We start from the raw sequence: 22710 nt of genomic DNA, 5'->3' as shown, positions 1-22710 counted from the left end.
CGGTAATTGAACCCAGGCCGCGGTGGTGAGAGCGCCAAATCCTAACCACTAGACAGGAGAACTTCCCCAATCTAGCAAGGCAGGCCAGCATTCAGATTCAGGAAATACAGAGAACGCCACAAAGATGCTCCTTGAGAAGAGCAACCCCAAGACACATAATTGTCAGATTCACCAAAGTTGAAATGAAGGAAAAAATGTTAGGGCAGCCAGAGAGAAAGGTCGGGTTACACACAAAGGGAAGCCCATCAGACTAACAGCTGATCTCTCAGCAGAAACTCTACAAGCCAGAAGAGAGTGGGGGCCGATATTCAACATTCTTAAAGAAAAGAATTTTCAACCCAGAATTTCCTATCCCGCCAAACTAAGCGTCATAAGTGAAGGAGAAATAAAATACTTTACAGACAAGCAAACGCTGAGTGATTTTGTCACCACCAGGCCTGCCCTAAAAGAGCTCCTGAAGGAAGCACTAAACATGGAAAGGAACAACCAGTACCAGCCACTGCAAAAACACGCCAAATTGTAAAGACCATCGAGGCTAGGAAGAAACTGCATCAACTAACGAGCAAAATAACCAACTAACATCATAATGACAGGATCAGATTCACACATAACAATATTAACGTTAATATAAATGGGCTAAATGCTCCAGTCAAAAGACACAGACTGGCAAACTGGATAAGGAGTCAGGACCCATCAGTGTGCTGTATTCAGGAAACCCATCTCACGTGCAGAGACACACATAGACTCAAAATAAAGGGATGGAGGAAGATCTATCAAGCAACTGGAAAACAAAAAAAGGCAGGGGTTGCAATCCTAGTCTCTGATAAAATAGACTTTAAACCAACAAAGATCAAAAGAGACAAAGAAGGCCATTACATAATGGTAAAGGGATCAATTCAACAAGAAGAGCTAACTATCCTAAATATATATGCACCCAACACAGGAGCACCCAGATTCATAAAGCAAGTCCTCAGTGACCTACAAAGGGACTTAAACTCCCACACAATAATAATGGGAGACTTTAACACCCCACTGTCAACATTAGACAGATCAACGAGACAGAAAGTTAACAAGGATATCCAGGAATTGAACTCAGCTCTACATAAAGTGGACCTAATAGACATCTACAGATCTCTCCACTCCAAGTCAACAGAATATACATTTTTTTCAGCACCACACCACACCTATTCCAAAATTGACCACATAGTTGGAAGTAAAGCTCTCCTAAGCAAATGTAAAAGAACAGAAATTATAACAAACTGTCTCTCAGACCACAGTGCAATCAAACTAGAACTCAGGATTAAGAAACTCACTCAAAACCGCTCAACTACATGGAAACTGATCAACCTGCTCCTGAATGACTATTGGGTACATAATGAAATGAAGGCAGAAATAAAGATGTTCTTTGAAACCAACGAGAACAAAGACACAACGTACCAGAATCTCTGGGACACATTCAAAGCAGTGTGTAGAGGGAAATTTATAGCACTAAATGCCCACAAGAGAAAGCAGGAAAGATCCAAATTTGACACCCTAACATCACAATTAAAAGAACTAGAAAAGCAAGAGCAAATACATTCAAAAGCTAGCAGAAGGCTAGAAATAACTAAAATCAGAGCAGAACTGAAGGAAATAGAGACACAAAAAACCCTTCAAAAACTTAATGAATCCAGGAGCTGGTTTTTTGAAAGGATCAACAAAACTGATAGACCGCTAGCAAGACTAATAAAGAAGAAAAGAGAGAAGAATCAAATAGATGCAATAAAAAATGAAAAAGGGGATATCACCACCGATACCACAGAAATACAATCTACCATCAGAGAATACTACAAACACCTCTATGCAAATAAACTAGAAAATCTAGAAGGAATGGATAAATTCCTCGACAAATACACCCTCCCAAGACTAAACCAGGAAGAAGTTGAATCTCTGAATAGACCAATAACAGGCTCTGAAATTGTGGCAATAATCAATAGCTTACCAACCAAAAAGAGTCCAGGACCTGATGGATTCACAGCTGAATTCTACCAGAGGTACAAGGAGGAACTGGTACCATTCCTTCTGAAACTATTCCAATCAATAGAAAAAGAGGGAATCCTCCCTAACACATTTTACAAAGCCAGCATCGTCCTGGTACCAAAGCCTGGCAGAGACATAACCAAAAAAGAGAATTTCAGACCAATATCCCTGATGAACATTGATGCAAAAATCCTCAATAAAATACTGGCAAACCGAATCCAGCAGCACATCAAAAAGCTTATCCACCATAATCAAGTGGGCTTCATCCCTGGGATGCAAGGCTGGTTCAACATACGCAAATCAATAAATGTAATCCAGCATATAAACAGAACCAAAGACAAAAACCACATGATTATCTCAATAGATGCAGAAAAGGTCTTTGACAAAATTCAACAACCCTTCATGCTAAAAACTCTCAATAAATTAGATATTGATGGGACGTATCTCAAAATAATAAGAGCTATCTACGACAAACCCACAGCCAATATCATACTGAATGGGCAAAAACTGGAAGCATTCCCTCTGAAAACTGGCACAAGACAGGGATGCCCTCTCTCACCGCTCCTATTCAACATAGTGCTGGAAGTTCTGGCCAGAGCAATCAGGCAGGAGAAGGAAATAAAGGGTATTCAATTAGGAAAAGAGGAAGTCAAATTGTCCCTGTTTGCAGATGACATGATTGTATGTCTAGAAAACCCCATTGTCTCAGCCCAAAATCTCCTTAAGCTGATTAGCAACTTCAGCAAAGTCTCAGGATACAAAATTAATGTACAAAAATCACAAGCATTCTTGTATACCAATAACAGACAAACAGAGAGCCAAATCATGAGTGAACTCCCATTCACAATTGCTTCAAAGAGAATAAAATACCTAGGAATCCAACTTACAGGGGATGTGAAGGACCTCTTCAAGGAGAACTACAAACCACTGCTCAATGAAATAAAAGAGGATACAAACAAATGGAAGAACATTCCATGCTCATGGGTTGGAAGAATCAATATCGTGAAAATGGCCATACTGCCCGAGGTAATTTATAGATTCAATGCCATCCCCATCAAGCTACCAATGACTTTCTTCACAGAATTGGAAAAAACTACTTTAAAGTTCATATGGAACCAAAAAAGAGCCTGCATCGCCAAGTCAATCCTAAGCCAAAAGAATAAAGCTGGAGGCATCACGCTACCTGACTTTAAACTATACTACAAGGCTACAGTAACCAAAACAGCATGGTACTGGTACCACAACAGAGACATAGATCAATGGAACAGAACAGAGCCCTCAGAAATGATGCCGCATATCTACAACTATCTGATCTTTGACAAACCTGACAAAAACAAGAAATGTGGAAAGGATTCCCTATTTAATAAATGGTGCTGGGAAAACTGGCTAGCCATATGTAGAAAGCTGCAACTGGATCCCTTCCTTACACCTTATACAAAAATTAATTCAAGATGGATTAAAGACTTATATGTTAGACCTAAAACCATTAAAATCCTACAAGAAAACTTAGGCAATACCATTCAGGACATAGGCGTGGGCAAGGACTTCATGTCTAAAACACCAAAGCAATGGCAACAAAAGCCAAAATTGACAAATGGGATCTCATTAAACTAAAGAGCTTCTGCACAGAAAAACAAACTACCATCAGAGTGAACAGGCAACCTACAGAATGGGAGAAAAGTTTTGCAACCTACTCATCTGACAAAGGGCTAATATCCAGAATCTACAATGAACTCAAACAAATTTACAAGAAAAAAACAAACAACCCCATCAAAAAGTGGGCAAAGGACATGAACAGACACTTCTCAAAAGAAGACATTTATGCAGCCAAAAACCACATGAAGAAATGCTCATCATCACTGGCCATCAGAGAAATGCAAATCAAAACCACAGTGAGATACCATCTCACACCAGTTAGAATGGCCATCATTAAAAAATCAGGAAACAACAGGTGCTGGAGAGGATGTGGAGAAATAGGAACACTTTTACACTGTTGGTGGGACTGTAAACTAGTTCAACCATTGTGGAAGTCAGTGTGGAGATTCCTCAGGGATCTAGAACTAGAAATACCATTTGACCCAGCCATCCCTTTACTGGGTATATACCCAAAGGACTATAAATCATGCTGCTATAAAGACACATGCACACGTATGTTTATTGCGGCACTATTCACAATAGCAAAGAGTTGGAACCAACCCAAATGTCCAACAACGATAGACTGGATTAAGAAAATGTGGCACATATACACCATGGAATACTATGCAGCCATAAAAAATGATGAGTTCATGTCCTTTGTAGGGACATGGATGAAACTGGAAAACATCATTCTCAGTAAACTATCGCAAGGACAAAAAACCAAACACTGCATGTTCTCACTCATAGGTGGGAATTGAACAATGAGAACTCATGGACACAGGAAGGGGAACATTACACTCCGGGGACTGTTGTGGGGTTGGGGGAGGGGGGAGGGACAGCATTAGGAGATACACCTAATGCTAAATGACGAGTTAATGGGTGCAGGAAATCAACATGGCACATGGATACATACGTAACAAACCTGCACATTGTGCACATGTACCCTAAAACCCTAAAGTATAATAAAAGAAAAAAAAAAAAAGAAAGACTGAAGAACCATTTCAGATTGGAGGAGACTGAAGAATCATGGCAACTACGTCAAGGCAATGGAGGATCCTGGATTGGATTTTGAACCAACAAAATTTTCTTTTGTTATAAAAGATATTAGTAGGAAGATTGGCCAAATTTGAATAAGGTCTGTAGATACTAACATCTTGGGAGAGCCTGCAGGTGAGGACAGAGTATGAAAAGCAATGAAGAAATAACAATCAGTCAAGGCAAAAAGGAATGCATATTTCTGGTTTTATTGTTTCACATCAGGCTGAGCTATGCAAAAAGACAAGCTGTAAAGGGATATAGGTCTGTGCTTTGGGCTTCCCAGAGCAACCACACATATGCAAACTGAGGTCATTAAATGGCTTGGCTTTGAGGGAGAAGTTTTGGGCCTCTGAACTCCAAGACAGAAGAATCCTCTATGCTTGAGTTGAGCCCTCACCAAGACCTCTCAACCAGGCAGGCCCAGAAGGAGAAGGAAGACGAGAGGGAAATATTTGGCCATTTGTGTTCTTCTAGGCTCAGGATCCACTTCAGCAGCAGCCTCCAGAGTGCTGGCCACTCCCCCCTCCACAGCAGCTGGAGCCCCCTGAGGGCTGGCTGCAGCAGCCAGAGCTCTGGGGTCTGTGGCAGTGGGACCTACGGCGCCTGTGGTGGCTCAGGCAGCAGCCACCTCCCCCAGAACTGCAGCAGCCCCCAGAGCTGGAGCCACAGCAGCCTCCGGAGCTGACACTGCAGCAGGAAGAGACTGGAGGACACTTAGGGGGACACTTTGGGGGGCATTTAGGAGTGGGGCACTTGGGAGGGCACTTGGGGATGCACTTGGGAGGGGGCTGGCACTGCTGCTGGTTCTGCTGGCAGGACATCTTGGTGCAGGTGTTCACGAGCTGAGAGAGAGTCAGACAGCAAGTTAGACCCAGGCAGAGGCCACCCCTGCCTATTCTTGCCCTTTCAGCGTCATTTCTAATCCCTACATTTTGATGAACTGCTTAGTGTAGTTGTAGCTAATTAATCACGGGAAGTTTCATTATGTCTAATAGTTGGCTAAACACACTTATAGCCTCTGTTTTGAACCTAATGCTTTTTATACACGTATAAAATCATAAAGCATTTTCAACTATTTTATAATTAGAAAACCGAAGCCAAAAGATATTAAGAAAGTATTCTCAAAATCAAGCATGTAGTATGTAGAGGAGACATTCTGCTTCAACTACACACCTAAATCATGAAAACAATCTAGAAAGGGGTTTGGAAATAAAATTGTTTCTCAAGGGAAACAGTCATTCTCTCTTGGAAGAATTTTCTAGATTACCTTGTTGTAAGGACATAGAAGTTCAGAACTGCAAAGGATGTTGGAGAACTAACTGAGGAAAAATATCATTGAATTAAGTTGAGAATTGTGTACAAGTTTCTGACTTAGTCCAGTGCTCTGGCATTTTTCAGCAGACAAACACCTGTACCGAATGCTCAGCACTTATATTTTGTTTGTCTACTGTACATGTCTCACCAAGTTAAATACCAGTAAATGTGAGTTTAAGAGAGTCAGTTAGCTGTGATATTCTCTACACTGGCTGGGAACCACTGTTTCCATCTCATCTTTTCAGGAAAGGACAGCTATATTTTTCAAGGTAAACCTCCCTTCCTGAAAGCAGTTACAGGTGAACATGGCAGGCAATGTTGCAACGCCTTCAGACTAGAGACCCAAGAACTCTAGATCCATCTCATTTCTCCAGAACACCAAGTCATCATCACAGGACTCCTCATTCTCATGTCCCTGGTCTGTCCCCATTGCCTTTGCTCAGTTTTCTTGAGACTCCCTCCTTCACTCATATGGATGCCAGCACCACCCCAGCCCTGGAGGCCCTGCCTGCCCTCCCCTCCTGCCCTGATCTAGGCATCCATTTGTGGAAGCCCCTGCTTAGGTACCCAGGGAACACTTACTGAGGTCACAAGCAGCACAGGGTCCTTCAGCACCTCAGGAGGTGAGTGGTTGGGGTGCTCTGGCCCTGAGCCCTTTTATCCTGTCCTTTGGGCTCTTCCTGCAGCAGTGAGACAGGGCTTGGGCATGAGAGGATCTGCCTCCTGACACCCACGTAGGTCCTGTGACAGGTGGTGACTGGCAGCTCTGCACATGTCTGCCTTCGTGGGTGTTCAGGAGAGCTGCTGCCAGCATGGAATGTGGCCACTTAGAAATAGAGGTGGGGTGGGGAAATCCCTAGCATCATCTCCTACCTTGATCTGCCTGAAGGGCACCTGCCTTTAAGGTTCTCACTTCTCATTCTTGGAGCTTTGAAGTTTTGGCCCTAATACTACCCTTCTTGCCTCCCCAGTGTTAATGAGCCCATGCAACCTGGTTCAAACCAAATTGTAATGTATTCCTTCCAATTTTATTCTGTACAGGTTACCCTGATACAATATATATTATGGATTACATGGTTTTAACTCTATAGAAATGGCATCATACTTAAGACACTCATTTTTGACTTGTTCTCTTCCTTAAACACTATTTTTGCTAGTTACTCAAGTTGATGTGTATAGCCATAGTTTATTCATTTTTACAACTGTGTAGTATCCATCTTATGAGTGCATCATAATTTGTTAGCTTCTCTCTTTTGGATGGACATTTAGAGTGTTTTCACTTTTCACTGTATCAATATTGCAGCTAAGGAAATTTTTGTGCATGTCTGCTTGTGTATTTGTGGGACAGTCTCACCAAGTTATGTAGGTATAAGTGGAACTGTTGAATTTTGGATCACACCCATCTCTCTAAATTGCTCATATGGATTTCAGTTTGCACCTATGTTGTATAAGAATCATTCTTGCTGCACATCGTTGCTAAACTTCAATAATTGCCATTCGATGGATGTACACTGGTATCTGTCTGTAGTTTAATATGTGTTCCTCTGCTTTGTAGTGATCAGAGCATCTTTTAATATATTTTTGGTTAGTTGAGGTTTCCCTTCTGTGACTTGTCTGCTTTTTCTCAAAAATGTTTTTCAATTTGTTTATCTCCTTTTGTTAGTATTTGTAAATGTTCTTTACCTATTCTTGTTACTAATGTGCTGCTATTAAATGCGTTGTGAATATCTTTCCCAAATATGTTCTTGTTTGCATTTTAATGGTGTCACTTGATGAACTAGTGTTTTATTTTTAACATAGTTGAATTTCTGCAACAATAACTATATTGTTTGCGATTTTCATGATTTTAATAAATCTCAACCATTTGTAAGTTTAGAAATCTTTTCCCTAACTTTAAAAAGTTGAAAACTTTTTCTTTTTAAAAACGAAGGTTTTTGTTCAATCAAGAAAGGGATTTTTGTACATTTTATATATTTTAAACATTTTCCTGAATGGATAACCAATTGTCTTAGTATTGTAATCAAATTTTCCATTTTCCCCCACTCATCTGAAATACCTATGGGTCAGAATCAATTTTTCACATTTCTGTAGATTTATAATTGGGTGAACAATTCTTGTCATTGCCAGTTTGTCAACACCTCTGAGAACATCCTGCTGCCTAAATTACCATAGGTGTATAATCAATTGTGATATCTAAATCACACAGGTTCCATCATTCCTTAAGATTGTCTTGGTGATTATTAAACCTTTGTTATTTTATATAAACATTAGAGCCAGTTTGTCACATCCCACACAATGAAGATGAAGCAAAACAAATCATTATTAGAATTTTGATGAAAACCATCATTGAGAATATGCATTAATTTATGAATAATTATTATATTTTATTATAATTTTTTTCTACTTACCCGTAAATATGGTATATCTCTTTATTATGGTATTCTGTAATGCTATTTAATAGTCTTCTCATTTTATTAAATGTATTTTACATTAAAATTGTATTTTAGACTTTATGTATTTTTGCTATTTTAAATGGCAATTTTTAAAATTATATTTTTGAATTATTTGTTGCTGGTTAATGTAAATTTATTCTTATATCTTGCAACTTTTCTAACTCTTAATATTATTTTAATCTTCTATAGTAATCATTCTTGTCTATATATCTTCTTTCTCAAAGTTTTTTCTCCTTAAGTTAAATTCTTGGAAGTACAACTGTTGGATAAAAAGCATGCGCGTTTAAAATTTTGATTTATATGCAGAAAATTATTATTTGTTGAGTAATGGGTCACCAAATGTCATCTTAATTTTCATTATTATGCCAATTTATAAGACCCATTTCCTATCACCTTCAGTAATACTGTTTTGTTATTGATTTTAAGTTTCTTCTAGTTCAATATAAAGGAATATCTTCTAATCCTTATCATCCTTGAAATGGATGGGCTGTGCTTCTAGAGCAGAACTACTAACGTAAGCTGAGTAACCAATGTCTTAACTACTCTCACATTAAATACATTGTTTGGAACAACATGAGCCACAGCCAGGCAATTCAGTGGCAGACTCAGACCTCATCCTTGAAAGACCATCCTTGTTTTATACACAAGTCTTTGGTTATTTGTATATGTAAATATGAAATAACAAATTTCAAAATGTGTTGGTCATGTATTTCTTTCCAAGCTATCTGTTTGTTCATGCACTTTGCCCATTCATTTGTAGATAGGCTTATTTCTTTTCTATAAAGTTGTAAGGACTTACTATTTATCATAGATTTTAATACTATTCCTGACTTACATACTTTACTTTTTCTCAGCTGGTTATTTATATTTTTCATCTTTTAAAATTGTGCTTTCTGACATATAGTATTTCTTTCACTATGTGATGAGATTTATCAAGTTTTTTCATGCTTAAATATTTTATCTAATTCTTTATAAAGAAATAATTCGATAGTCTATATATTCTTCTAATAATTTTGGAGTATCAGTTTATTGTTACTACTCTATGCAGGGGTTGCAGAGGAAGGAAACAAATTAAAAATCAGTCATGTGTGGTGCTGGCTCTGGGACACAGTAAATCCACTGTGTCTAAGTTAATTTTTACTGGGTCTCAGCATTCTTCCAACCAATCTCTTGTGATATGACAGCCTGACAACATAGAAATGTATTCTCAAAAAATCACTCCTTTGCTAGTGCATATTGTTAGCATTAAAATGGTACCAAATTCAATAAATTTCAAATGCTATTGAAATCTAACACCAAACATAAGGAAACAATCCTCATGATGTTACATCATATTGCTACCTTATTAACCCAATCCATGTCAGATTAATTGACAGTTTGGGTGCTACCCTTTGTGGTATCAGAGTCATGGATAGAATAGCTTCTAATCCTCATCATCCTTGGAATGAGTGGGCTGGGCTTCTGGATCAGAACTGCCAATGTAAGCTGAGTAATCAATATCTTGGCTACTCTATTATTAAATACATTCTTTGGAACAACATGAACCATAGCCAGGTAATTCAGTGGCAGACTTCTGCAGGGTGATAAGGCTAGTGTACTGTAATGTAAATGTCTCAGAGTGAGAATTCCAATGATGATGGCTTAAGTCATACACAAAGTAAAGATGATGCTAATAGAAATCAATTCATTTTTAAATTGCTTACCTATGGAGTCCACCTCTGTTTTAGAAACTGTTGAGGAGTACATAAATATAAGAACAAAGCTGCAGAATCAAGGATAGTTTATTGTAGTCATATTTTAAAATTAAGACTCATAAAGAAGTTACAGTTGAATGGCACTGTTTTAGAAATGCATAGGTCATGGACTAAAGCCTGGATGTTGAAGAAGGAGGGTTACCCAAATGAATATAAATTGTTCTATCATAATGACATATGAATGTATATGTTCACTCCAGCACTATTCACAATAGCAAAGACATGGAATCAACCTAAATACCCATCAATGGTAGACTGGATAAAGAAAATGTGGTACACATATACCATGGAATAGTATGCAGCCATAAAAAAGAATAAGATCATGTCCTTTGAAGAAACATGGATGGAGCTGGAGGCTATTATCTCTCCTTAGAAAGCAGCTATAATTTAAAAATATTAATGCATTGGCATTTGTTTAGAGAAAATGACATGTTATAAGCTCTCCACCAGAAACTTCCTTTGCATTATTTCATTGACTCTTAGCCATCCCTGGACAATTATTTTTATATTATCTCTATTACAGAGTTGACAAACTGAAAACAAGAACGATGAAGTATTAATGTTTTTCATAAGGTCATGCAGGTAATAAGTGGCAGAATCAGGTCTCTCTCTAGGTCTGACTCTTTAACCAGTTACCTAATGGCTGTAACACAGAAAAACACACACACATGCACACAGACACAGTCTGTCTCTCTACCTCTGTCTCAGAAACACACACACACACACACACACAACTATAAGATAGTTGAGGGTTGGAGGATTTATGAAACTTGAGTTAAGCCAGGTTGCCCAGAGCCACAGAGGTAAGATTTGGGAGTTAACAAAACAGAGAACTCAAGCTCAAAAACTAAACAGATTAGGTATTCTCCACGGAGAACAACACAGGAAATGATGGTAGGGATTTTCCCACTCCATTTCTATTTCTAAGTGGCCATAGTCCAAGCTGGGAGCAGCTTTTCTGAGCCCCATGGAGGAAGGCAAGTGAGGAGCTGCCAGTCACCACCCACCTGAGAACCCATGTGGGTGTCAGAAGGCAGGTCCTCTCATGCCCAGGCCCTGTCTCACAGCTGGAGGCAGAGCCCAGACCAGGATAAAAGGGCTCTGGGCCTGAGCACTCCATCCACTCATCTCCTGAGGTGCTGTATGACCCTGTGCTGCCTGTGACCCCGGTAAGTGTTCTTTGAGAATAGGAGCTGAGGCTTCCACAGAGGGTTGCTCAGCCCTAGGCAGGAGGGGAGGCTGGGCAGGACCTTGAGGGCTGAGATCCATCTGGATAGAAGTCAAGACCTCAGAAAGATTGAAGGAGGATGTGCAGCACAGGAGGCAGGGAGAGGGCCAACTGGTAACACAAATAAGAATTAGATGTCTCTGTCTTTGTGCTTCAGCTGGCTGAGTTTTAAAGACAGAGGGAGTTGAAGCCCAGGCAAATAGACTCTGCTAGGACACCTTCAAATAGGACACTTACTTTTCAGAGCAAAACTGTGACACTCCTTGCAAATTTGAGCTGGAGATAGTAGTTCTCAATCAGTGGAGTAGAGATAATTAATGGATCTTTTTGAAACCCACTTATCTCTAGATTCAAATTGGAATTGAGAATCTCTTTAAGTAGTTAGACATAGCAAGCTAAGGATCACTGTGCCAAGATGTTACTGTGAGGCCTTTGTGTGATGAATATGGCAGTGCACCAGCCTAGAGCCAGGGCGCCTGAGTTCAAATCCCCTCTATGCACCAAAAATACTGTTCTTCAGCATCTTCCTTAACAAAGGGAGCCTGTGAGACCAGCCTGTCTCCAAAACCATTTACAATTGTACATGCGCTGGTTTTTACAAGACAAAGTCTCCTAGGAAGTTACTCCAAGAGATAATCCTTCATTATCTTTTTCCAAGAAAATATTTATATCCTCAGGTTTCCACACTGGACAGTTTCAGGGTTTTATTTGACACAATGAGAAAAATTGCTTCCTTTAATTTGCTAAATGTTTAATCTTGACAGATTTTTTTTCATATGGGTTACTGCCTCAGTTTCCTTCTTTGTAAAAGATATAGTAATTCTTGACTGTCTTAAGATGAAATTGTGAACTCAAAAGATACAGTGTGAGAGCGTTTGCCAAACTACAAGAAATAACAAAATTTTCAGTGATTAATGATTTACCATGACATTTGAACAGTTCATCAAAATGAAGGAAATAGAAACAGTGTGGAAAGGACAAGAATAGGCAGGGGTGGCCTCTGCCTAGGTCTGACTTGCTGTCTGACTCTCCTTCAGCTCCTGAACCCGCCACCAAGATGTCCTGCCAGCAGAGCCAGCAGCAGTGCCAGCCCCCTCCCAAGTGCACCCCCAAGTGCCCTCCGAAGTGCTCCACCCCAAAGTGCCCCCCAAAGTGTCCCCCTAAGTGCCCTCCTGTCTCTTCCTGCTGCAGTGTCAGCTCCGGAGGCTGCTGTGGCTCCAGCTCTGGGGGCGGCTGTGGCTCCAGCTCTGGGGGATGCTGCAGTTCTGGGGGTGGCGGCTGCTGTCTGAGCCACCACAGACGTCGCAGGTCCCACTGCCACAGACCCCAGAGCTCTGGCTGCTGCAGCCAGCCCTCGGGGGGCTCCAGCTGCTGTGGAGGGGGGAGTGGCCAGCACTCTGGAGGCTGCTGCTGAAGTGGACCCTGAGCCTAGAAGAACAGAATCCAGGACAGCAAACTGCCAAGGACATCCCCCTTCTCCTCCTAGTCCTGCTTGAGAGGCTCACAGGTCCAAGGGAAAGCTCTGAACTTGCCAAGAGCATATCTTCTCCCTGGAGTCCAGAAACTCAGATCCTCTCCTGGATCTCCATTCACTGGCCTTGGACCTCACCTTTCTGGCTACCCTCCCACCCTCTGTCTAAGCCCCTAGCTCACTCCATGTCATTTGCTGTGTGCATCTGCTGATTAAAGGAATAAAACAAGGAATCTGCTCAGTGTCTTGTTCTATGAGGACCCTATTCTCCTTGAGTGGCTCTTGTTCTCTTCACCTTGTCCTCGCAGTTGGTGGCCTTGGAACCTCAGGGGACAGTGGGGCCCTCTGGAGTGAATTGGGGTTGATGGGGGCAGGAGTGGGAAGGGACCATTGCTCCCAACTCTGTCTGTCCTATGTCAACTGGCCTGAAGAAGCATTGCTTCTGACGAAGTCTGAACTGTCTCTTATAAACATAGCTTCTTTGTTTCTGGTCCCTTTCAAGGGCTTGACCAGTCTCTCCATGCTTCTCTTTCTCTGTGAGTGCAGTCTGCTCCTCCTGACCTAGCCCCACCAACATCCTTCCTCCCTCACACACATCACATGCAAAAACACACAGTTCTGCACATCTCCAGGTGCACACACAAACACGCACACGCATGCATGTATATACATGGATAAAAAAGAAAAATATAATAAATAAACAAATGAAATAAAAGAGAACAAAACCCATGAATATATTTTGAAAATACAGTTTTCCCACTGACTACTTCTGCAATAAGTTTAGTTCCAGGCACATTTGCAAGTAAAAATTGCTTTTCTGTTAACCTTCCATCAAATCTTGTTGCTTTCTTCCTTCTCCATCTTCATCAAATTATCTACACTTTATTCCAGAACACACTCCCTGTACCATATTTCTCAACTTGCCTGAGACTCTCTATAGAAAAATGCATTTGCTTCTTAAGTATTACATTTAAGGCTTAACAGAAAGTGTTTCCAACTTCTTTTCTAAGTCTTACCATTCATACCTCCCATGAAACCCCAGCACTAATACTGCTGACAGGATTTAAAAAGTTTTAACCACCCATGTGGCCATGACCTTGTACTAGTAGCTGATGGAGACTACACAATATAAGTCACAAACTGTGCTGTCCAAAGTTTTGTTAAAACCTGATTCATGAGGTATGTCAAAAAATAAAAATAAAAAAAGGAAAATGGAGCAAGTGAGATTTGAACTGCAGTGTCTCAGAGAGAAAAAAAAATATTAGAATAAAACATAGAGGTAAAGTAGGAAGAGACATCTTCAAAGTATAGCTAATAGGCAGTCCTGCTTAGCAAAGCATAATTAGAGGAATTGTACAGGGTCTTATGCACAGAGCCTTGAATGTCACTCAATGGACATTGACCTTGATCCTGAACACAGTGCAGAGCTCTGGATGAGATTTTCTTAATGGCCAGCAGTAATTATTTCTGGAGTGCTGGGTAGTGTGGAAAGATCATTTTTCAATTCCAGTGAAGATTAGAATCATGGAGAAACCCTAGAGAAGTGAGGCATTGCAACTTCAGGGAAGGCCATGCATCTTGAGATACATGATTCTGTAATAATAGAACAAGGCCAAGTATATATCCATATCTATATAATCTACTTCTATATCTATCTATGCCTATGTTCATATACGTATCTCAGATATTGATTGTCTATACCCGTTATGACCTGGATATTGGTATTATTGTGGCCATTTCTACCTCATCACACGTTCTGGAGAATTGTTTTGGACACTTCCTGAAAAAAGAACTTTTTCACATGATTACTCCCTAGTCTAATTTGCTTTCATCTAATTAGTTCTTTCATTTTTTAAATAATATTGCCCTCAAGATACAAAAGGAACACCTGTTATATATCAAATTAACATTAGTAAATCTTAATCTCCTAAAAATGTTTTTAAATAGACCTTCAGACAAAATATTTTGTTCATGTTGAAACAAAGCAATAACACTAAAACTTTCCCATTGTATTTCAAGTCCTCCCATTTTTTCAGGTCTTCTAGCCTCCTCCACTAGGGAACTCTTTTCCATGGGGTCCTTCACTCCACATAGTGCCTGAGACTTGGACCATCTCAAAAAGTGTTCATTCCCTTTAAAATTATTGATAGACAGGTGTTTCATATGAGGGTTCACTGTGTTACAGGAACTTTAATGGGCATTTTCTTTCTACAATTTCATTGATCCTCACGACATCCTGGAGACTAATCTTTATTACCTTCATTTTAAATTTCAGGGAATGGAGGATGAGATAATTTGGGATTTTCAGAAGTCACACAGCTAATAAGTGACAGAACCAGGATTCTGTCCCAGGTGTGTCTGACTCCTACCAGGCTTGTAACTGTGATGGCATAGACATGTATTTGCACACGCATGCGTACACCCACACACACACACACAGAATCTGGGACACATCAGGGACATTAAAAGACTTCTGTAAAATTTTGGTTTAAATGATACCATCAGGGATATAGAAAAAGAGGGCTTGGGAGGCCAAACTCCAAGAAAAAGGCCTAAGGCAGCTCCAAGAAAAATGAAGTGGCACTGATGGGAGCTATTCTGATCTCCTGTGGAGCGAGGCAGGTGAGAAGCTGCTGGTTATCACCTGGTCATACAACCCATGTGGGTGACAAGAGGCAGGTCCTCTTATGCCCAAGTACTGCCTCACCCATCAGGAGCACAGCCCAAGGTCAGGATAAAAGGGCCTCCTTGATACTGTTCCAGTGTGAGATTCAGGAAAAGACTCTCTCATCTCTATAAATAATTAACACTCAATCAGTATTAAAGTCTTGTTCAGGACTGCACACTGTTTAAGGGTAAATGTCCAAATTCCTGCAGTGAAATAAGACTTTGTGTGCTCCCTCTCATTTAAGCCTTTGTCGTGTACTCTCAGAAATGACCTGAAGCTGAACTGGATTATTTTTTGTACTTTGATTATGCTTTTCTCTGCGATGCAAGCCATGGGCTCTGCCCTTCCAGGACAGTGTGGCTCAATCCCACTTTTTTTTCCCTTCCTGCAGCATATAACTCCAATGAGGTAATAGTAAATTATTTGATGGCCTGCCTTGGGTGTTTTATATTTCTTTACCTCAATTATTCAACACAGTGCTATGCGCACAATGGATATTAAATGACTTTTAAATCCTCTCATTGGTAATAGCATTGACTTTACAGTTATAAACAGCTATTCCTTATGACTCAGGCCACCATCATAGGAGACACACTCTGAGACAGGCAGAGTGAGGTGTGTGAGCCACATCACCTTGAGAGGTCCAACACCATCTTTCCTGGGTATGACGTTTGTTCTCCTGCTCAGATTGTTCCAAAAGGCTTAGTAATGGGGGAGTGCTCAGGACATTGGTTCCCAGGTTGTTACAATGGCAGGTCTACTCAGAAGTTCAACTCCTGGTATCTAGGATGATGGGGCTGGGATGCCATCTGGTCCATGCCTCTGCCTTCATGCAGGGCAACACCCAAGCTCTCAACTGACGTAACTCAGATGTAGGTGATGAGTCAGCAACATAGTTGTATCAGGAAGACTGGAAATTAAGTCTTGGCTTTGAGAAATCACAGCCTAGGTATCAGGTCAGTACAGACATGTTGATCAGCAAAGCATTGATTTTTCTGAGGGTCAAGGAATTTATCTTTTACATCATCAATATTTTATCCTAACATGGGATGGAAGGAAACATTACTGAGATCTAACTGGAAATATAATAATTTAAGCAGAGTTGTATTTTTATCTCTGTGCATCAGAGCCAGCACCAAGGAAACTGGTGATCTTGTTTTGCTTTCTCATCTTGACAAACTCTTAATAATTATACATGAAGGAACTCATACAACTGAATGGCAACAACCAAACAACCCAATTTAAAAACGACCAAAAGACTGAATAGCTATTTCTCAAAGACATACAAATGTCCAACAGGTATACAGAAAAAGGTGCTCAATCTCACTAATCATCAGGGAAACGCAAATCTGAACCACAATGAGATATCACTTCATGCCTGTTAAAGTGGCTATTATCAGAAGGATGAAATATAACAAGTGCTGGCAAGGATGTGGCAAAAAGGGAATTCTTGTATACTGTTGGTGGAAATATAAATTGGTACAGCCATTATGGACAACCATATGGAATTTCCTAAAAGTATAGAAAATAAAACTACCTCATGATCTACTAACTCCACTTCTGGAAATAAAATCAGTATTTTCCAGAGATATCTGTACTCCCAGCATTATTTCGGCATTATTAGCAATAACCAAGATCTGGAAACAACCTAAATGTCTGTCAGTGGATGAATGAATTTTAAAAATTCTGAATATATATACTATATAGCAGAGGGAATATTATTCAGCCTTAAAAAAGAGGACAATCCTTGATTCTGCTGATGTGATGCATTATGTCTATTTATTTGCATATGTTGAACCATTCTTGCATTTCTGGGATGAATCCCACTTGATCATGGTAAATAATCTTTTTAGGGTAGTGTTGAATTCTGTTTGCCAGTATTTTGTTGAGGATTTTTGCATCTATGTTCATCAGAGATATTGGTATGTAGTTTTCTTTTTCTATTGTGTCTGTTTGATTTTGATATCAGTGTGATTCTGGCCTTGTAGAATGAGTTTAGAAGTATTTGGTGTTCTTCAAACAGTATGACCAAACACGAGACAACATATTAGTAACGGTTGTCTCTGGGGATTAGAATTGTCAAAAGCAGAAAATGAACTTTCATTTTCTACTTTGTACTTACAGGTATACATATATGTATAGGCACACACACGGTATTTTCATAGAACCGTAGAGACAGCTATGAAAATAGAGAAATTCTAACGAATCCAATCATCATTTAAGTAAATAGAGCAATGAACTGTTACCAAAAGGCCCAAATTCTAGTCCTGGACAGCTAACTTTAGACAAGTCACCTTTAAATATTAAGTATCTATCAGGATCCTTGACAACTATATGATATATGCTACAGCTTATAATAAAGAGGCATAAACAAAGAAACATTTAAATTTTTTCCAAAGCACTATAAACTTTGAAAACCTCATACATAATTTCAAATAGGTGATTTTATCATAAGTGATTATAAATTATATACTCAAATTATTTTGTAATGCAGATTTTAATGCCAAAAATTACTCAGAGGTTATTATTGAAAATGTGACTAATTATTTGATATAGAATATAAGAAGTGGCACTCTATACTAATGTTTTAAAAAACTGTAAAAATAAAACACAAGATATGTTTATTTTATTATAGGACTTTTGAGGAATGGGGCAAAATTCCCAGACTACTCTTGCCGTCTTTCTGGTTTAAACAAACTCATTCTCTTTTGTTTACAGATAAAAAAAACCAATTATATATGTTAAAAAAAAAGTATTTGATGTTCTTCAGTTTTTTGAAATAGTTTGAGTAGAATCAGAATTAGTTCTTCTTTAAATGTTTGGTAGACTCCAATAAGGAATCTATCAGGTCTGGGGCTTTTTCTTGATGGGAAACTTTTTATTACTGCTTTAATCTCATTACTCATTATTGGTTTGTTCAGGTTCTCTATTTCTTTATGGTTCAATATCAGTAGGTTGTCCAGTAATTTATCTATTTTTTTCTAGGTTTTCCAATTTGTTGGTGTACAGTTGTTCATAACAGTCTCTAATTATCCTTTATATTGCTGTGATATAAGTTATTATGTTTCATTTTTTATCTGATTTCATTTTTCTGGGGCTTCTCTCTTTTTTTTTGGTCTAGCTTAAGTTTTGTTAATAGATGCTGAAAAAGCATTCAATAAAATTCAACATCTCTTGGTGGTTAAAAGCCTTCAAGACATTTCATGTAGAAGGAACATACCTCAACATGATAAAACCCACACCTAATACCATATTGAATGAAGAGAAATGGAAAGGCTTTCTACTAAGTATGAAATAAGACAAGGATGCCCACTTTCACCACTTTAATTCAACATAGGGTAGAAGTCCTAACCGGAGTAATTAGCCAAGGAAAAGAGATAAGTGGCATCCAGATTTGAAAGGAAGAAGTCAAATTACCCTTTTTGCAGATAACATGATATTAGATTTAGAAAAACTAAAGACTCCACCAAGAAACTCTTAGAAATGATAAATTTAATAAAGTGGCAGGATACAAAATCAACATACAAAAATCCGTAGTGTTTCTACACACTCATAGAAATCAATCTGAAAAAGAAATCAAGAAAACAATCTCACTTATAATAGCCACAAAAATAAAATAGCCAGAAATAAATTTAACCAAAGAAGTGAAAGAACTACAACGAAAGCTAAAAGCATTGATGAAGAAATAGAAGAAGACACAAACAAATGGAAAGATGTCTCAGGCTCATGAACTGGAAGAATTAATATTGTTAAAAAGTCTACAGTATTCAAAGCAATCTACAGATTCAATGCAATCTCTGTTGAAATACCATGCAAGCCAATTCTCCCTAATAAACTTCTTTTCATGTATACATATATCCTATTAGTTCTATCCCTCTGGAGAACCCTGACTAATACAACAGAAAAAAAAGGCTTAACATTTTTATGGAACCATAGAAGACTCCAAATAGCAAAAGTGCTCCTGAGTAAAAAAGAATAAAGCTGGAGGCATCATACTACCTGATTTCAAATTATACTACAAAGTTACACTAACCAAAACAGTATAGTACTGGCATAAAAACAGTACAAAAAAACAAAATAGAAAATCCAGAAATAAATCCATAAACTTACAGCTTATTTTTAAACCTTACTGCAAATAATGATTAATAAATAATCAACTACATTTTTAGAGTGTTCCTTGCAATTGTGGTTACAAGAGTGTATACATTTGGTACAACTAATTGAATTGTATATTTTAAAAAGGGGTTTTATTGTGTGAAAGTTATACATCAAAAAAAGCGATTTAAGTTTAAAAACTAAAGATTTATTCCATATAATGTGAGTATATATAAATATGTGTGTATATATACACATATACACACACACGTGTATTTATATGTCTACTACGTGTACATACCATCTGAAGGAGGAGTCTGGGAGATTGTTAGTGAAAGGAGTGGGGAACGAGGAACACAAGAGTGAAGAGGTGACAGTGAGAAGGAGGATGAAGTCGGCCTCCTGGCTATGCCTGACGGATGCAGTTACATAGGTGAAAGGAACCAGAATTTGAAAGAACAATGCTTCTTAAAGCTACTTCAGTCCTTTGGTTTAAAAGGAAAACACAGAAAGAAGAAAAAACACAAAACACACAAAAATGCAAGCTTTTTCCTCCTGACCCCTTTCCCCATCCTCTGTCCACCAAGGCCTCAGCAGCCACCAGCAGACACAGGGGAGGAGAACAAGGATGACACAAACAGGAAAATCAAGCAGGCTGGTAGCAAGTTGGGGGGCAGATTCTGGATTTTATTTCTTCAGTTCAGGCAGCAGAATACAGCAGCGTGAGCTGTGGAGGAACTAGGTGTGTGCTTTGGAGTTCCCAGGGCAGCCATGGATATGCAGAAGAAAGTCTCTAAATGCCATTAAGGAGAAAGATTTTGGGTTTCCTGACACCAGAGCAGAGGGATCTCCAGGCAAGACTTCAAGCTTTTACTGGAACCTCTCAGCTATTCAGGCAGAATCAGAAGGAAGAGGAAGTGAAGGTCCACTTCAGCAGCAGCCTCCAGAGTGCTGGCCGCTGCCCCCTCCGCAGCAGCTGGAGCCCCCTGAGGGCTGGCTGCAGCAGTCAGAGCTCTGGGGTCTGTGACGGTGGGACCTATGGCGCCTGTGGTGGCTCAGGCAGCAGCTGCCACCCCCAGAGCTGCAGCAGCCCCCAGAGCTGGAGCCACAGCCGCCCCCAGAGCTGGAGCCACAGCAGCCTCCGGAGCTGACACTGCAGCAGGAAGAGACTGGAGGGCACTTAGGGGGACACTTAGGGGCGGGGCACTTGGGAGTGCACTTGGGAGGGGGCTGGCACTGCTGCTGGCTCTGCTGGCAGGACATCTCGGAGGTGGGTGTTCAGGAGCTGAGGGAGAGTCAAATAACAAGTCAGACCCAGGCAGGGGCCACCTCTGCCCCTGTGACACTCTTAGCATCTCTCAAGTATAAAAGCATCATCTTCAGTAGTTCTATTTCCAACAATTTCCTCAAAATCTCGCATCATCTTTTTCAAGATATCTTTGGATGTCAGACAACTGTAAACTAAGACTAAACAATATTGCAAAATGCATCTAAGATTCTGATGTGTTGTCAGTGGAGGAGAAAATTATTACAAATATATCTTAAGACTGAAATTGTCTAATTTATGAGTCATTTAAGGGAAAATTATTTTTAAAGGAAAAGAAGCAGTCATTCTCTCTGGTCATAACTTGCAAGACGATTTTACTTTGGAAGGTCAGCATTGCGCAGGATCTTGGAGACTACTAGGTCAGTAAACTCACTTCAATAGAGGTAGATAAACTTAGCAATTGCTGCAGACCTAGTACTTGAACCCTGACCCCCTGATCTCCAGTTGGAGCTCAGACTTCCTCACTCACCACCTGCTCAGGCTGATGGGCTGACACAGTGGGTCTCAGGCTTGGTGTGTCCTAACTAAGCTGGGAAGTTTGTGAACAAATCTCAGACCCATGAAAATGTGGGGTTCATAAACCCCAAAGAGTCTTTTGTCCCATGTCCACAGCTCTAGTTCTTCCCTTGCAGGCAGAGACAGGGTTGTATCTTCAGAGGTGGGCTTCCCTCCTGTGGGCTGCCAGAGTGGAGCAGGTCTCTGTGCTTCAAAGTTCCCATTCTGGAACACCCACCTCATCCCAGAGCAGTTTGTTTACTCTAGAGTTCAAAGGCACGTGGCACAGTCAGCCAGCTCTTTTCCTCTTTTCATTCCTGCTCCCAGTTAGCGCCAGACCCCTTTTTGCCCCCCGCCCCTTCAGACTTTTCTAAACTCTCCACCTCTGATAACATGGCCCTAGCCCCCGAGGCCCTGCCCCTCCTTCCCTCCAGCTCTGTTCTAAGCATCCCTGCTCCTGTTCTTACCGGAGTCACAGGCAGCACAGGGTCCTTCAGCACCTCAGGAGGTGAGTGGATGGGATGGTCTGGCCCTGAGCCCTTTTATCCTGGCCTGGGCTGTGCCCCAGCTGTGAGACAGGGCCTGGGCATGAGAGGACCTTCCTTCTGACACCCACGTGGGTCTTGTGATGGGTGGTGACTGACAGCTCCTCACCTGCCTCTCTCCCCAGGCTCAAGGCAGCCACTCCCAGGTAGGAAAGTGCCTACTTGAAATGGGGTTCCAGGATGGCTCCTACCATCACCCACCTCATTTACTTGAAGGCTGCTTGCCCTGAAAGCCTCTCAGTTCTCAGTCTTAGAACTTAGGACCGATCTCATTTCTGTCTCTTCCAAAGTACCTGAAGCTCCATGTAGCCTGGGTTGAAGTTGAAGTACTAATCCCTGAGGTTTCCGTGCATGTTTACTTCTGTCCCTGTGCACCACCAAACTGTGTGGCTGGGGGTGCATTGTAGACATCTACACAAGTAAAACCCTGGAAGTAGAACCCGGCCCAGGACCAGGCCTGGCGAGATGGGACTGTTGAAACTATTTAGCCTGTACCATTTTTTAAACCATAAAGCTGGAAGATAAAAAAGAACTAGTTACAGAAGAATTAGTTGGTTGTGAAAGTCAATAAAGCAACACAAAAAAGAGAAAATGTGCCTGATAGAGAGACTGAAACGTTGTAGGCTCTGAATAAGTGAAACATTCATAACTTGCTGAATACAGAGTGA

The 22710-nt window shown here is 40.2% G+C and overlaps 3 protein-coding genes across 3 annotated transcripts; 1 reads left to right on the top strand and 2 right to left on the bottom strand.

Annotated features, from left to right (window-relative positions):
• Positions 1–4879: 4879 nt before the first annotated feature.
• On the bottom strand, positions 4880–22017 carry LOC134734706 (late cornified envelope protein 1C-like). Its single transcript, XM_063628066.1, has 2 exons — positions 21965–22017; positions 4880–5534 (listed from the first exon to the last, which is right to left on the bottom strand). Exon 2 carries the CDS (start codon positions 5511–5513, stop codon positions 5181–5183), a length of 333 nt encoding a protein of 110 aa, XP_063484136.1. The 5' UTR covers positions 5514–5534; positions 21965–22017; the 3' UTR covers positions 4880–5180.
• Positions 11299–13145, top strand: LCE1C (late cornified envelope 1C). Its single transcript, XM_063628064.1, has 2 exons — positions 11299–11382; positions 12479–13145. Exon 2 carries the CDS (start codon positions 12499–12501, stop codon positions 12853–12855), a length of 357 nt encoding a protein of 118 aa, XP_063484134.1. The 5' UTR covers positions 11299–11382; positions 12479–12498; the 3' UTR covers positions 12856–13145.
• On the bottom strand, positions 20564–22066 carry LOC134734705 (late cornified envelope protein 1D). The gene is made up of 2 exons (XM_063628065.1): positions 21965–22066; positions 20564–20960 (listed from the first exon to the last, which is right to left on the bottom strand). Exon 2 carries the CDS (start codon positions 20936–20938, stop codon positions 20606–20608), a length of 333 nt encoding a protein of 110 aa, XP_063484135.1. The 5' UTR covers positions 20939–20960; positions 21965–22066; the 3' UTR covers positions 20564–20605.
• Between the last annotated feature and the right edge of the window lie 644 nt (positions 22067–22710).

Source organism: Symphalangus syndactylus, chromosome 12, assembly GCF_028878055.3.
Source record: "Symphalangus syndactylus isolate Jambi chromosome 12, NHGRI_mSymSyn1-v2.1_pri, whole genome shotgun sequence".
In the NCBI taxonomy this organism is placed as follows: Eukaryota; Metazoa; Chordata; class Mammalia; order Primates; family Hylobatidae; genus Symphalangus; species Symphalangus syndactylus.
The sequence above is the reverse complement of the archived record's forward strand: the minus strand, read 5'-3'. Positions and strand labels throughout refer to the sequence as shown.

What these genes read in the sequence shown, in the direction of transcription:
- LOC134734705 (XM_063628065.1), bottom strand. Translation starts at nt 20,938, where the DNA reads ATGTCCTGCCAGCAGAGCCAGCAGCAGTGCCAGCCCCCTCCCAAGTGC.
- LOC134734706 (XM_063628066.1), bottom strand. Translation starts at nt 5,513, where the DNA reads ATGTCCTGCCAGCAGAACCAGCAGCAGTGCCAGCCCCCTCCCAAGTGC.
- LCE1C (XM_063628064.1), top strand. Translation starts at nt 12,499, where the DNA reads ATGTCCTGCCAGCAGAGCCAGCAGCAGTGCCAGCCCCCTCCCAAGTGC.